The 16,530-nt window shown below is 41.0% G+C and overlaps 1 protein-coding gene across 1 annotated transcript in view; it reads right to left on the minus strand.

Moving 5' to 3' along the window:
- LAMA4 (laminin subunit alpha 4) overlaps nucleotides 1-4,552 on the minus strand; it is a 98,813-nt gene extending 94,261 nt beyond the window's left edge. The window contains exon 1 of the mRNA XM_056487228.1: nucleotides 3,849-4,552. Coding sequence (XP_056343203.1) covers nucleotides 3,849-4,049 — 201 coding nt within the window. The 5' untranslated portion in view covers nucleotides 4,050-4,552. The remainder of the gene's footprint in view (nucleotides 1-3,848) is intronic.
- Nucleotides 4,553-16,530: the final 11,978 nt, after the last annotated feature.

Raw genomic sequence — 16,530 nt, forward strand, 5'->3', positions numbered from 1 at the left:
GACAGTGGGATATAACTGTTCTCAGAACTTCTGGTTTTCACTTTTACCTCTGTGCCTCACCAAATCTGGAAGTGTCTCACCATTCCCTTTCCTCTGCTGTGTCCAAGCTAGTGAGTGGCAAACTAAAATGAAAAACTGATGTTTGCTGCCATTTGCTTGTCTGCTTTCATTTGATGTCTGCCTGTTTTAAGTCCTTTGCTTCCATCTCTTATGAATCTTCCTTATAAAATATTTTAACCTGAACTTGTTTGGAAAAACTGATCTCTGACTTCACACCACCAGCTGCTGTCGGATTGCACTGATGAACTGGGGCCAATGCTCTGCACTCACTCTTTTCCTCTCTGTCTCTCCATAAACATCAGGATTTGGCACTGCAACATCTCTCTACCTCCCCTTATTATCTTTGTGAGCCAAGAAACCTAATTTTCCTAAATAGCTAACAAGTACTCTGAGTACTTAAGAGTGGTTTTCATATTGATCTGCCTCTTCATGGACAAACGAACACAACTGAATAAAATCACCAGTGCTTAATCTCTTTTCAAGATAAAATTTTTTACTAACTTGTAGTTTCAACATAGCCACCTTCAGTTTCCAATTGTTGCATATGCCAAGACTTTAATTTATTAGACTAACAAGCCTATTATTAATTTTTTTTTGCCTGTGTAGGTACTCACACAATAATTTCAATTTTTTTTCTTAAACTTCCTCTGAGCTGGCAAATTGGATTGCAGACTCTCTCAGCTATCTTCAAATTCCTAACACCGTAATCCTTCTCACAATACTTTTCTGAATAAATTTTATCAATTTATAAGCAATTTTTTTTTAAACAAGAGGCAGATATCTTATTCCATGGTGGTCACTAACAGAGCTCCTTATGTAGGAAACACAACATTTCATTGTGTGGAATCTAGTCCAGTTAATTTAAACATCTACTTTAGCTGATTTATAAAGCTGTCCTGAAGCAAGCATCCAACAAAGACCTTAAGGAGGAAGAGACTCCTTTGAGCATTTCCAGGGAACAATGCTGGGAATTAGAGGCCTAAAAATCTACTGTCTCCACTATTGTATGGGCAATTTGGGTTTTTACCTGAAGACAGTCCATGATTCTGATTGATCCATCTAGGAACAATTTATGTGCCTAATTTAGGTGTTCTGGATCATATAAAGATGAAAAATGAGGGCACCAAGGTAACTTGCCTGAAGTCCAACTCACACCCATGGTACTGTCTGTTCATGGATACAGCATATCAGCACAGCATTAGGAATACAGTTAGTTCTCTTCTTTTAAGAGGTTTTCATTCAAATCCCAGAAAAAAAAAAAAAAAAAGGCAACAAAAAGCAAAGCTCTGCATTAACTTAATTTTTAAAGCATTTCTTCCAGTTCCTCCCAGTTTAGGTTTGCCACACATGGTAAAGGAAGAGGATTGGAAAGCTGAGAAATATTCACTAATGTGTATTTACATTAATTCAGGTCTCCTGCTCTTCTATAGGTTGATAATATCAAACTCTTACGGGGATTTAAGAACATCCCACCAGTTCCATCTAGGAAACCCCCAGCGGCGTGTTCCATGCTGCAGCTGTCCCACAGAGCACAGTCTGCAGCTGCAGTAACCCTGCCGTGTGAAGCTGCCCCTCTGTGCAGTCTGGCACCATCTGACATGGCAAACAGCCTGTGTGTGCTCAGGGAGCTGTAGGCCTGAGTCAATATTTAGAGGGAGTGCTGAATGGAGCCGCGCTGTGCGAGGGAGTTCGCTCACTGCGGGCTGTGTGCTAAGAACCCACGCTCCACAAGAGATAACTCAAACCTGCTGGGATAACCCTGGTCCTGAGGCTGAGGAGGGGGACGTCAGCTGTGGGAGGGAGGAGCTCTTGAGGACAGAAGTAATGTTCCTTCCTCGGATGAGAAACTACCAAACCTACTCCTCAGCCCTACATCAACCTCCAGGCATAAAGCCTGTTCCTCAATTCCTGTCACCAAGCACACACATGGATCAATGAGTAAGCAGGTTCTCACTGTTACAGACCCATCCACCTTATCCCAAAAAAGCATCCTACTGGGCCTCCTTGGAAATTGCCACAGAGATGGGGCCTGAAATAAGAAGCTAGCAAGGGGTCCTGAAGTGCCTGCTCCTTCCATGAAACCATGGCACTCTGCAACCTTGGGCTTGGTGTGATGGTACCAGGCACAGTTGTAACATGGGATCCAGAATCTAACTGCTGCCATTGCATGGGCTGAAGTAAACTACCAGGGGAAACACCAGTTACTGAGTCTATTGTGTTGGCCTGAGCAAAAATATAGAAAGGACTGAAATTGTTGAAGGAACCCAAAGTGTCATTCCCCTGCAGCGTCCAGTATATCTCTCAGTGCTTTCCCAAGGTAAAATCTAATATATTTATGTGAAGAAATATGAACTGTGGCTTTAGGAAAACCATACTATACTATCATATCAAGAAAGACCAACAATTGCTTATGCTCATTATCCCATTAAAAGAAGCTACAAAACCCATCCAGCTCTTAAATCAGGCGTTTCATTGAGGGACTTCCCATGCTGTAAGCAACAGGTGGCAATGCAGCTTCCTGGGGCTGATCCAAGGCCAGAGGACAAAATCTGTACATCCCACATCATGAAGCCTGTCCAAAAACTGGGATGGCTCCTGAGAATATGCTGAGCAAAGAGGGGTTTAACCTTCAGTTTTCTCACACAGGTCATGTTTCATGTGGACTCTCTGGCGGGGTGGGCAGGTGTTTCCTGAGGCTGTCCAGCTGCTTGGAGCAGGGGAATGAGCTCTGCCCAGCCCTGCAGCAACCCTGGCTGTCTGAAGGCTTTATGCACTTATTTCCATGGCTGTTAATTCTGGCAAGTGGAGGATAGGTGGAAAATCAGCCGTGTGATATCGGAGATTGAGATCTTGATACTGTAACAGTGGCACAGCTGTGCTAATCTCACCTCATTTTGGGATGTTATGCTAGAAGAACTACTCTTTCCCTTCCCATGACCTTATGGAACTCAATTAGCCTCCTGCTTTGCATCTACCATGCATGAGATATTAGAGTTGTGTCCACTGTTCCACTTCCAACTTCACCCCACCTCCTGCGTATACTAGAGTAATTTATTATTTCCTCAAACTGTATTTTTGAGTAGCCCATTCCTGATACACTGTTGCTAAAATGAAGAGTATAAATCAATCCCAAAATAACAGGGGTTGCAGCAAAATTTTCCATATTAAAATTGTTTCTCAGATCTCTCTAATTTCATTTGTCACTAATCCCAACCACATAATTTTTGGAGCTTAAAATCCCTGCAGGTGTGTTCTCTGCAGGCAGTTTCCTAGATGCATTTGATTTATCATCTCCTGCTTTCACAGTGAAAACAAACTTCAGGTTTTGGAGGCAGTTAGCATTCACAGGCAAAAGCACAAACTTCTACAGGACAGAATTTGCCACCGAAAGACAGACTATTTCGGGAAATTTCAGTGAATTACAATTGCAGGAATTACAAGGCAAGCAGAAAAGTGTTGTGACAATTAACTCTTGTAAAATAGCTCTGTTTGGACAGGACTGTTTAGTTATGTTGGCAGGAAAGTCAGAGACATGCTAAGCCAGCTTCGCTGCAGAGTACAGCAGCTGTCTGCTCACAGCAGGCAGGGCATGTGTACATCTTGAAGTCTGAACTGTATCTCCAGTCCCGAAATGCAACCTCTCAGACCAACTCTCCCCCACCCCCAAATCCTCCTGTATCACTTTAAAGCTCAAATGAGAGAGCTAACGTTAACCAGATGGGAGCTTTGACACAGACAGGTGAAAACAGAAAATTGCAGACACTAGAGAGAGAAGGGAATTACTGTACCTCAGCAAAAGGCACCCAACTTCCAGTAGCTACTGCCTGCTGCTGCCCTCTGATAACAGCGGCTTCTTGCGAGCTGACCGCTGAGCTACCTTCAATGTCAAACTGAAAAACGCTTCCCTCACTCGAGGCTGTGCTGGAGGAGAAGCATCTCAAAAAGAATAATACAGGAGAAACGAGGGGCCAGGCGGAGATCAAAGCCATTTCCTCCCCTTACATCCAGCAGTGGTCTTCTAGCGTCTCAGTAATTGTTTACCCTCTTCTGCAATCAGCCCCCCTTGGCTTGGTGGTGCCTCAGTTATTTTAACTTTCTTTCAGCATTCAGTTTCCAGATGTGGCACTTCAAGGCAGTCTAACCGGATCCCGATTTAAAAGAGGGGAAAAAAAAAAAAAAAAGAAAAAAAAAGAAAAAAAAAAAAAGAAAAAGAAGGGAAGAAAAACGCTTTTGCTGCCTCCCTCGTTCTCTCTCCGTGCCTGTGGCTCCTCTTTTTCCCCAGAGGCTCCAGCACAATAACATACAGATGGGCAGTGCTTAAGCAGAGAGTGTCAAACAGAGATTGTATTCCAGGAAAGCACCGCTAGCTCTCCAGCCACCTTATCTCCCCCTGTCAGGATACAGACTGACGCTCCATTCAGTGCTCTGGCTTCCTTCACATGTTCACATCATTCCCTTTTTTACCTTTCGTGTGGAGACCCTCCCACTCAAACTTTGCTGTTCAGAAAGTGAGGTCACCCTTTCCTCCCTCTCCACGCCAACCCCCCACCACTCCATTCGACTGCTCCAAGCAAATAATTGACTCTCCTGACTGTTTATTTTTTAACATCTCCAGTTTATTCAGCAGAAGGCAGAAAGGTGCCAAATTTATTAAAAAAACTCCGCTAGACTAGCCATTCCTCACGGGGGAGGGGAGGCTGTGGGCAGGAGGAGGAGGAAGAGGAGGAGGGAGAATGCCTGGCTGTGCCATGGGCTAAAAGGGCTAAGTGGTTTCTCTAACATGCTTCATTCAGCTCCTTTCCCTCAAGCCCACCTCTCAGCTTCTCGTTGGCTCGTGAAAAAGTATATAGTTCACTGCGATTTTGGAAAATGACTTCATTCCTCAGACTCATGAACTTTTATTTACAAAGAGCATCTTGTATTCCTTTTTCAAGAGATGCTTTGTGAGGCTCTGGTAACAAGGCTTGCAGTGTGTATATGAAAGTGAGCTGAATATGTTGCCCACAGCTCACTTCATTTTGTGACTACGATCTCAAAAAGACAAGACAGTAATCCTTGCTAGGTTTTGGGATGAAGTCAGGGTATAATTATACTAATGTGCACTGCTCCAGCCAAGGGGGTCATCACCCTGTCCATCAGTGGTCCTGAATGCAGGGAGCACCATTGGCCAAAAAGGTTTCTTTCTTAAAGTTTCACAGAAATTGGCTTACCAGGCTTCATTTTGGGAGTGGATTCCTTCTTTTTCATTCCCCTCACCCTTTCCTTTCTGGTTGAAGGTGTTATCAACAAGGAAGCAGCCTGTAGAGATTTAAGCCTAAAATGAAGACTTTTGATGATCTATTAACTTCCATACACCTGTGTCTATATTTTGGGGCCCGTAAATGCTGTACAGAGGGATATAAGGGAGTTTGCTGTGAAGAAACCCCCTGATTCAAAAATGATGCAGTTGGGCAGGAGAGGCCACTCAAGCTTGTGGGCCAAACTAATCCCTCAGCAGAAAAGAAAATGTGTGACACAAGGGTATGAGGTTCAGGACCAAGGTTAGGAGGAGGAAGTAAAAGATATAAATGGCACTTGAGGGTAATTCCATGCTGAGAGGAGTAGAAGCAGCTCTCTGTTAGCTGAAACTGATATGGTGGCAAGCACACAGCCCTCCCAGAGCCTGAGGGTGAGATGTCACGGCTGCCAGGACTTTTCTAATTCTTTGTGGTATTGGCAATCCTGGAAATGCCCTGTAACAGGTCTGAAGCAGGAAGAAGAACACCAGGGAGGCTCCAGGCAAGGACTTGAGCATCTCATTTGGCCTCCTGCTGCTACAGGGACAACCTTGAGGTGTAAAGATAACATTAAAGCAGGGCTAAGAAAGAGGGCAAAGCATCTTGACAGTAAGTGATAGAATTGCAATTCCCATGGTGACAGTGGAGTTTTTTAACTATCCAGTGAATTGTGCAGCAAATTACCATAATATGTCTGAGAAAATTTTTTGGACTTTTTTGGTTTTTGAAAAACCTGCACCAACCAGTCTTCTGTGTCTGCTCCCAGGCATTTGGCAGCAGGCTGGCCAGCTTGATAAGGCAAGATTTAAACTGAAAGATATGGGGATTGTTGTCCAAAGTGGCAGTGCTCACAGAATCACATCCAGGTGGGAATGAGGAGGCCAGCCACAGCTGCAGCAAATGTTCCTTAACTGCCTCTTGAGAACCAGAAATCCAAGCACCTGAAGGGTGTGTAACCTCCTGCATCCTCCTGGGAAGCTGGCATGCTCCATTACCCCTCTGCAATGCCTCTCTGCACAGCATGGGGAATAAACTCGAGGAATGAGAGCTCTGTGAGCACTCTCAGGGCTGACTCCATTGCAGTCAGACATGGTGGGGCAGCTCACAGGACTGCAGAGCTCTCGTGGGTATCTGTGTGTTTTAATGGAAGAAAGGCCAGCAAGGGGAGCTGCGGGAGCTGCTGCTTGTGTGAGAGCAAATTGAATGGATGGAGCTCAGCCTGGGAGGGGAGGCAGAATGAACCAAGAGCTTATGAGTAAGAATTTACTTGGGTGGCACTGCTGTGGGTGTTTGCTAGAGGCCACCTGGGCAGGAACAACCAGCATCATGGGCTTTGCTCAGTGCACACAGCTGACCACCTGCACCCTGCACATTCCACTGAGGGACTTCCTTCAATTATTCATCTGCTTCACCAGAGCAAGAGATACCATTAGAAATCCCATTAAGGATGCTAAGATTACAAGCTCTTCAAGTAAAGTCTGTTTTTTTTGCACATACATAGAAAGTAACCAAATGAACTTCAGAATATGATGAAGGCATCTCACCTAGTAGGTTAATAATAATGCAAAATGCCTGAAAACATATTTAGATAAAACAGAAAATATATTCTTGAAACAGGCAAAAGTTGCCAGGTGAAAAAAGTTTGTTATCCATCATATGTCTACATATAAAATCAGAACAAAGATATTCATATCCCTATAAAAAAAAAATCATAATTATTCTCATAATCAAAGTCCTAAAAAGAGGAAGATGTCTCCTTAATGTCTTTTAAAATCCTAGACTGGCCTAAGGCATTAAAAATCTGAAAAATTAAATGTTGTAATACTACATAACAAAAAAAAAACAACCAAAAAAACCCCAAAAAAACCAAAAAAACCCAGATAACTTCAAATGGCAGAATTACTAAGTAATAAATAATTTATTCTAAAGAAATACAAAAAAAGAACACAGCTCACAAGATCTGTCTCCCCAAATATATTATTCCCACGTAAGAAAAAAATATGACCAAAGTATTTTGAGCAGAAAATATATTTCCCTAAATATCACTACAAAGCAGAATAGCTTGCTAAAAACCAACTGCTTACAGAAGCAGTTTTCTGCATTTAATTTTAAGTACTTTAGAAGACTGTATTCCTTTCCAAAAAGTGCAGATTTGTGTAAAAATTGAAAAACATAAAAAAGGATGCATAGAGTGCTTATGAAATATAAACCTTTAAATATAAATTGGTGCTGTGACAGACTTCCAGTTCCTTTATCTTTGGCAGAGATGATGCAGCTGTGATACGTAAGCAGCCTGAGATTTGGAACAGGACTCCTTCAATATGGCAGGGTGCAGAAACAGGAGTTTCTCCTCCTGTTTCCACTGTATCATCTTCTGTTCTTTTTACGAGTTCTTTCCCCAGTCTTTAACATTTGGTTTTGATTCACTGTGATAGACAGTAGGACTGCTGAAAGACAATAGAAAGAATCCAGCAGAAGGCTTATTACAAATAATATATTCCAAATTAACCAATCTCAAGCTGTTGTGTGTGGGCCAGTGGTGGTTTGTCAGCTCCCAGTGGAACATCTGCAAGCAGCCTGCTGAGCTCCAGTGCCAGTGCTGCCAGTGGAACATTTGATAATGCTGCATGGTGGTTCAATGGAAATGCTGGCAGCTGACTGATGTTTGCCATCCAAAATATTTTGGAACCAAAAGGGTTGAAGTACCTTTGTAAAGGTTAGAAGACATTGGTAGCATATCTATGCATCATCAAATGAATTATCTACAGACAGAAACCTGTGGCAATCGAGGGCATCAAGCAAGAGTTTCTCTGCCACAACTTGTGTCAGAGAGAGATGCTAATAGAATTGTAGCTATGCCAAAAAACATGATTTTTAAAAACTTATTTTGTATGTTTTGGGTTATGTCATCCCAGAAGTCTCAGTTTGCAAGTAGAAGGTAGAATTTATGCTGTAGGGTTCAAGGATGTTGTACTGTCAGACTTCAAGTTGTACACCTGGTGCAGGAAGATGCAAGCATGCTCTTTGTTTCTTTGCCATAATATTCAAGGGCATCAGCTAATTATTTTCCCACATGAAGACCCTTTAAAGCCAACAGCTCTCATCTCTCATATTATTAGTTATGGCAACACTGGGGTCTGGCTTGTTCCACCTTCCAACCTCATAGTGTTTGTGTGCCATGACACTTGTCACTCCCTAATTTCTCCAGTGTAAGACTCTTCGATTAAGCATGCCAAAATCTTGCAAATCTGATGGAAATTCCTTGGTACTATAGTATTAAAGGCAACCTCGTTTACCAAGAAAGGTGTCTGAAATTTCCACCTCCAGAGGGTAATGGGGAAAGAGATGCCTCTCTCTCTTGCTAAAAGCCTTGCTCTTGGGAACTGTATGGACCTTGCAAGATTAGGAATGAACCACAACATATGTAATACCTGAAAAATCCAACCTACACTGGTTGCTAGAGATCAGTCAGATTTATTATAGTGTTTTCCCAATCCAGAGTCCTCTCTCCAGAGGTAACCAATAAGTAATAATAACATTTTCACAGTTTTTCAATATGAAAGTCTTTCAGTATTCTTAGTAATTTTTAACATTCCTGGTAATTTTTAACAGTCTTATCTGAACCTCTTGGTACTCTTGCTGTATCATTATTCCTGTTGAATGGTCTGAACTACAGATGTGCTATGCTACCATTAATGATAGTATCTACTTAATTCTTTATGGATTCTAATATTCTGTATGTTTCTGAGACAGCTTTTCTAGCAAATTGCTTAGAGGTGAGTAAGGTGTTAGCCTAACTTCAGTTGTAGAAGGGTGCATGACAAAAGAAACCACTATCATACATAGTGTTGCACAAATAGCAAAGATTCTCAATTGTTAAAAAGTGAAGTAGAAGAGATGGAGCTGGTGAGATGAAGGTGGTAATTAGCAGGGATGGAAGCTGTGCTTCTTGTCTTTTGAGGATAAACAGTTGAATCCTTTCATTTCCTGTTACAGTTCTCATGCCATCTTGCAGTGGCAAGAGAACCATTGTAATATCCCAATCATCCAGTTTCTTGTGACCCAGTGTTTTGCTCTGACACTTTGGTTTGCACATCTAGAACCTAATATTTCCAGATGGTCTCTCATATGTGTTCTGGGCATGTCTGCTTATCTGTTAAGATATAATTAGCCATGACAAATCAATTCAGCCTGTAATAGCCAGTAAAGTGATACCTTTGGTAGAACAAACCAAAATGTTATGTGAGAGTTGTTTTTTTTTTTTTTTTTTTTTTTTAAGCTATTTTTACAATAGAATTGTCCTTAATTTTTTAAAATATGCTTGTAGGTTTGTATGAGTCTGGAGGGAATTAGATTAGGAGGAATAATGACAATGTTTAGTATCAGGATCCGGATCAGGATCATCAGTATCAGTAGATACATTGATGGAGTAAGAGATGGCATTTTAGCACAGCTTGTAGTTTATCTGAGTTGTTGACAGATTTTATAGATAGAAGCAACACATTGAATCATACAGAAGAGAATGGGTGGTTCTGAGTAACAATGATCCCACTAAGACAAATCCTTCTCTAAAACTGAAGACCTGTCCCAGACTCAGATTTCTTTATAATTTTTTCCTTTTGCTCTTCTCTTTGTTAGTTTTTTCCAAATCTCCAGAAAGGTACTTCTTAACTTGTTAATTCTTCATGATGCCACTTGTGCCTTACTGCCTCTGAACATTTGTTGGAGAGTCCCCAAATCTACAGCAGTTCCTTTGTGAGGCTGCTCTTATTAGAACAGTTCCTCCTGTTGACTGTGTCTTGTCTCGTTCACTGAAACCTTGGACACAAGGGGCTAGCTGCTCTTCCAGTCAAGACAGAAGGGTTTACTCTAACAGCAACAAGACCAAAGAAGATTAAAGCAAAAAAGAAAAAAACAACAAAACTCTACTTACTTTATTTCTAAGAAGATATTCTCAACTTGTTTGTGGTACTCATACTCTTTAAGTGACATACTTAGTGCACTCCCCCACAGAGCAACATTTCCCTATGCATTATGCTTTGACCTGAACTGGCCTCTCTCCTCTGTGTCTGGAGTCTTTAGACATTTCCCTTTCTCTCCCAAATTGTTTGTCTAATTCAAGCTGCATATCGCTACTTTTTTTCAAAAAATTTCATTCTCCCTCCTGGGAAGGTTCCCCACCCTTCCTCATCAGTTGTTTGATCATAATAATGGAAAATTGGCAAAAGAAAACGAGTTGCATAAAAATCCACACTGAACTTTACAACCCCTGTAGAAGTGCCCATAAAACAGCTTTCCAAAACTGGAAAAAAAGCCCCCACCCAAAAGCCCAGATCCTGGAAAACTGTCTAATAACTCTCCCAAATCCAACAGTGCTTAACTTAGCCTTGGATATGAAGTCACACAGCAGTACATATTCCGGCTCACTGCCAAAATACTTCCCATGGATCCTCCTGGGTCAGCACAAAGAAGAAATTGTCTCAGATCCCTTCAAGTCTTTCCTCTGCACTCCAAGGATATGCTAGTGGCAAAAAGGAGTATGTCACCTGCAGCTGACGGCAGAAATGTGATCTAACAGAGAACTGAAGCAACACTGAGATCACCAACAGCTTAACAAGGGCAGCAAAGCTCTTGGTGTAGCTTGTTTTCTGGCCAGTTTGGTGGATTTTAAAGCCTCCTCAAAACTCTGAACTTCCCCTGACATGTCCCTTTGTGCTAGATGCAGCAGAGAGATAGCAGACTTGCAAAAACATTCTTTTCCAACCCAGCACGTCCCATAGGAGGACATCCCAACACCAGCCAGCTCTGTGTGCTCAGTCATTCCCTTTTTAAGCATTGCCAGTTTTAAAATTGCTCTGTGCTTGAAAACCAGCCTTAGTTGCCTTGCACAGCAAGACTAAAATGCAGTCAAAAACTTTTCTACTGTGATGGGAAAAAGAAAGGTTACCCTGTAACACAAGTTTGGCAAGGCAGATCTAGACTTACATGTCTTGATTATTACACCTATTACCTGTCAGTATGATCTGATTTTCAAATCCTTGGTTTCTCTAGTTCTGATTTTTTTTTTTTGTTGTTCGAGTGGAGGGACGTGTGAAGGTGCTTTGTCTTAGATTATTGGTTTTGGATGCTAAAATTACTTCCCCTGAATGGCTCAGTAAGCAAGGAGGAGGAATAAATTTTGATTGCACTCTGCCACCTGTAATCCTGACAGCTTAATTTGTTAATGTCAAGTCTGCAGGCACTAAATGAATGCTCATGAAAGTCTTGACTATCTGATGAAGGGCACTGGTTAGTATGATGCAGTGAGCTGAGCTCATCGATTATGATGGACAGCTGGAGCTCTCTGAGTTTCTCTGAAAGGGCTTAATCAAAAGGCATCAGAATAATAGAAGCTCTCTACATGAGAAAGGCAATGAACTAAGACAGTTAATTAGATTTTCTTTTAAATTGTTTTGTTTATTATGCTTCCCATTTGGCCCTGACATTTAAGTCTCAACTATGAGTGAACATAACTGTACTGCTGATTTCACTGCAATCAAAAACAGTTTTAATTTGCATAATAAGCTGAAAGTATTTCTTTGAAACTAAGACCTATAATAAAACCCCAAAAAAATTCTCATACAATTTTGAAGGAATTTCATATTTTCTCTTAAAAGCAAGGGTGATGGAAGTTATTTTCATGTACAGTAAACACTGTTTTTCAGATTTTTTAAAATACTTTTTCTGTATTTTATTGTTATTTTCACCCTGGCCAACTGATGGATTCGACAGAATAACAAAACAATTCCCTTTGACAGGAGGCACAATACCAGCTCACCCAATTTGTCTGTTAGCAGCAGAGCTGGCTGGGCAGCTGTCCCCTGTCCCTCTGCCAGGAAATGCTGACAGCAACAGCTACACCATTTCAGCTGCTAACTGGCTCCACAGCAAGTTTTGATGGCTAATGAATTGCCTAAGTGCTGCCCAGATCTGTCCAGATCTGAGGAAAAAGAACAGCAGCTCTGGGATGCTGGCTGTTTTGAGAGACCCAGCACCACAGAAAGTTTCTTTCAAATGTGTGGGTCGTGCTCTGTCCGTAGTGATTTGTCTTGGTGCCATAACACAAATCAACCATGCTGTGTTTTCTGGTGAAGCAGAATGAAAAAGAGTTTAGGAGACACCAGCACCTTTCAGCTGGCACAGAGTGCTGTGCTGTGACAGCAGCCAGCCACGATGGAGCCAACAGACAGAGCAGTGTGCAAGCATGTTGAAAATTGGCTGATTTAGGTGCTTACCCACACGTACAAACTAATCCTGGTAGCTCCCTAATTGCCAAGCTATTAGCTATGCGGTCAGGCAGCTCCAAGATTAAGCAAGTCTCTTCAGTTTTGGACACTTGCTTTCATAGCTGTGAGGAAATCCATGTTGCTTTGTCCACTTTTATTAAGCTATGGGAGATCTGAATGTGTGTGGGTGTGTACAGGCACTGTGTAAACCTCCAAGCAGATCAGTGCTGCGAGGGAGCTGCCCCCAGGTGCACAGGCTGTGTGCATGACCAGGGACTGCTGATTCTCCTCTGGTGTCTTAGGCAGGCTTCACCTGTAACAGGAAAAGTCACAAGAATCAGATGTTTTACTTGGTGGCTTTTTCTGGGTAGCAGAAAGTTATTAACTTAAACCAGGATGTTCGCATCTGTGATGTGGTGAGTTTTAAAGGCAAATCTGCCACACACTGGTGAAGGTGCAAGCTATTGTTTTTGGGGAAAACTGCCCTTTTTATGTCTCCTCAATTGTGCATTGGAAGTTTAGGCTTGGGAAGTTCGGGCTGGGAAGGTCTCACAGCTAGATGCCTGACATTTTGAGAAACACTGAGCAGTTTAGAGACCTTTGAAAATATTTCTTTGGATTTCTCTAAGCTTTGCACTGAGCTCAGGTGATTCTCCTGGGCTCGGCTGACAACACGTTTTTGAGAAACTGCTCTCCATAACTAAGGTGAAGGATGTGATAAGACCTGATTTCTGATCTGCAAAGTGTTTAACAACCCTAATAAAAGGGTCATCCTTGTCTGTACGGGGTCTGTGCTGTAAACCAGTCTGTAACTGCAGGCTGTCAGGCCAGCTGGAATAGCAGCCTTTATGATGAGTGTGGATGGATGCCACTTGCATTCCAGTTTCAGTGCTGCCCTTCTGCTCCCCACAGAGCTCCTTGCCATGTGCTGTGTGAACACAGCAACCCAGTCAAGCTGCCATCTGTGGTGTGGAAGCAGTCAGGAGCAGAAGACACCCACGCAGAGTCAAGTGACTTCACCAGTGATTCAATCCTACACCACGAGGTATAGCCAGACTTCTTAAAATATTGATTTTAAAGGCAGCACCAGTAGATGTGTTCTTGTCCTCCTGATTCAGAGTCTACTGGATCATTCCATCACAGATTCTGTCTCCATAACATCAGCCATTATCCTCATAATTGATGGGAAGTTCAAATGAGGCTTGTATAGCCATTACCATTCTGATAGCTCCTGACAAAGTTACAGAATAAAAAAAAATATATTTTTGCTTACCACTACTCTAACACATTTTTTTAAAATTCCTGGTATGGAGACAACAGTAGACCCACTAGCACTTTGATGCCATTTCTATCATGGTTTTCATGGAAACCAACACTTTAGTGACTATCATTAATTTCCATAGCTGAGAAATTACTTTTAGCTGCCAAAAAAGTTTTCTTCATTATCATGTAGGTTTTTTTTCTTACTTGCAGGTGCAAAAACCTGTCTTTAAGCTTCTATTTTCTATTCTCTGTTTTTTTTTAGTTGATGAGCACAATTAGAGCTTTAGATTGCTTTCTATTTCTGTGACAATCTCTCATGACCTTTCTCTAGCTCCAGAATTTTTCAGGGTTTGCAAGTGCTTGAACCAGACAGTGGTTTCTTAAATTTTACTAGTGTGACAGGAATATTCGTGGCTGCTTCAGTGGCTGCATTTCTTGTATCCATAGCAGCCAACATCACACTTGGCTACTTTCGAAATAGACTCTGTGTTTTCATGCAAATCCTATGGATTGTTTGCACAGACCATCAAATTTAACTAAGAAACTTCCCTTTCTGATAGCATTTGCAGAAAGGCAAAATAATTGCTGTGGGCCTCACACAGTGATTTCTCAGTGCTTGCTGGGACAGAGCAGATTTTCCTGTGGATTAAATCGAGATATCTAAAAGTCCTTTGTTTGCCAGTTTCCATGAGATGCCCAGCCTGAGTCCTCTCTTAGAGCAGTTGATTTTAACATTGTTCATCATACCAGATATCCTTTCCTTTTTAATTCTTTTACCTTCTTATTATGTCAGTGGTTCACACCCTCTCCTGGATCACCATGTAACTGCTTTGATCTGAGGATGTTATTCTGTTCTAAGAGGCTCCCTTACTTAGCTTTCTTTGATGCAGCAAAACCAGAAAATTTAAATAAAGATTTTAAGTATTGACTGCCATTATCTGGTATGAGATGTCCAATTTTTGGGGTTACATTCTGAGGCTACACATTTTAGGCTAGATTTCACAGTTTTTGGACTTGTGCATTAGCACTGAAAGTTCAGCTCTGGAGTCTGTGTCTTGTTGCCCACCTGTGGTTGGTTAATTTAGGCGAATTTAGGCTAACCTGGGTTGCTTGTGGTAACCTAAAGTTATATTGCTCTTGACAGCAGAGAAAAAAGCAAGCAAAATACAAGAAACTGGGTTTTAAACTTTCATTACAAATTTGCCATGCAGCTTTTATAATGCTATCAGGAATAGAAAATTTTGCCATGAAAGAAAAGAAGAATCTCCCCATAGGTTCCCTTACAACCTCTTAAAAATGATTTATAAAACTGTTCCTCTTTTGTAGAATTATATGGGATAATAAAAGTCCCAAAGCTGTTGAAAACAAAAGGAAGTTGCTTTGGCAGGTCTTTTCATGAGTAGCTTCTGAACAAACTTGCTACATATTTACATAGGTCTGCTGACAATTCCATGGTGCTTTAGTCCAATAGAACTGTTCAACATGATGAATGTGATAAGCAGAATACACTGAATACAGTCATCAAATGTCAGCTCAGTCACATTCTTACTGTGCTGCTCTCACTCTTCTACCTGTCTGTCTTTAAGCCTTATTTTCAAACTCCCTGAGGATTTATGCTGATCTAAGTCCATGTGCTAGCACTGGCCTTTTTCTGATGCTGTAGTGAGCCACTTCAGGGAGCTGAAGAGGAAAGATGACTAAAAGCACAGCAAATTGTTTTCAGTCCATGTGGCTCCCTGAACTTGGTTGCTATGAGATCAGCAAGCACTACTGCTAGTGCAAGTTGAATGAACAGTGTGGGAAAAAAAGTTATATTTCAGGAATAGGGTATCCTAAATCTTACCTGATCCCTGGCTTCTAAATTAAGGGATCATTCAGAAACATTGGTAGGATTCATCAGTTTCTTTACTCAAATATCTTGCTTGCCTTTTTCCCAAATGCAGAATTTGTTTGGCCTCATTTAGACATACCTTGATGACATTAAATGCAAACAAAATAGCTGAACTGGCTTAATGGATAACCGCATGTCAGTAAGAAAATGCAAGTAAAATGTTTCAAAATGAACAAGACTGCAATCTTTTAACCAGGTCATGTGGGTCATTTAATAGTTCTGACAAATGAATAGAGAGGTAATGTCTTGACCCTTCTGGAATTTTTTGATTTATTGGAACCAGGGTTTGTCTGCAAAGATTTTTTCTTACAACATAAAGCAGACCAGAATTTACTCTCTCTGCATTTACAGTGGCCACATTGTTAAATATACAAATATATCTATATAAAAGGGGCTCACAAATGGAGAAACAAAATGTGGATTTAAAAAAGAAAAAAAAAATAGGAAAAGAGGATAAACTTCTAGAATGAAATCAGAAGATATTAAATATATACATGACGATCATTGTTCCAAGTAGTCCAAGAAAATAATTGATATTTAGGAGGAAAGGAATGCTTTGGAAAGCACTCATTTAACCTTAATATATCTTAATAAATCTATTTAATGAATGTTATATATATATATATATATATATATATAGTATATCTGTGTATCTATATATATATCTATATATCTAGTTTAATGAATGTTGCTCCTTATCTGCTAAAATAATTATCTGCATGAATGAAAGACTTTACCAGGTGATTTGATGGGATACCACACAATATAGATGATT

The sequence above is a fragment of the Oenanthe melanoleuca genome, chromosome 3 (genome assembly GCF_029582105.1).
Source record: "Oenanthe melanoleuca isolate GR-GAL-2019-014 chromosome 3, OMel1.0, whole genome shotgun sequence".
Lineage (NCBI taxonomy): Eukaryota > Metazoa > Chordata > Aves > Passeriformes > Muscicapidae > Oenanthe > Oenanthe melanoleuca.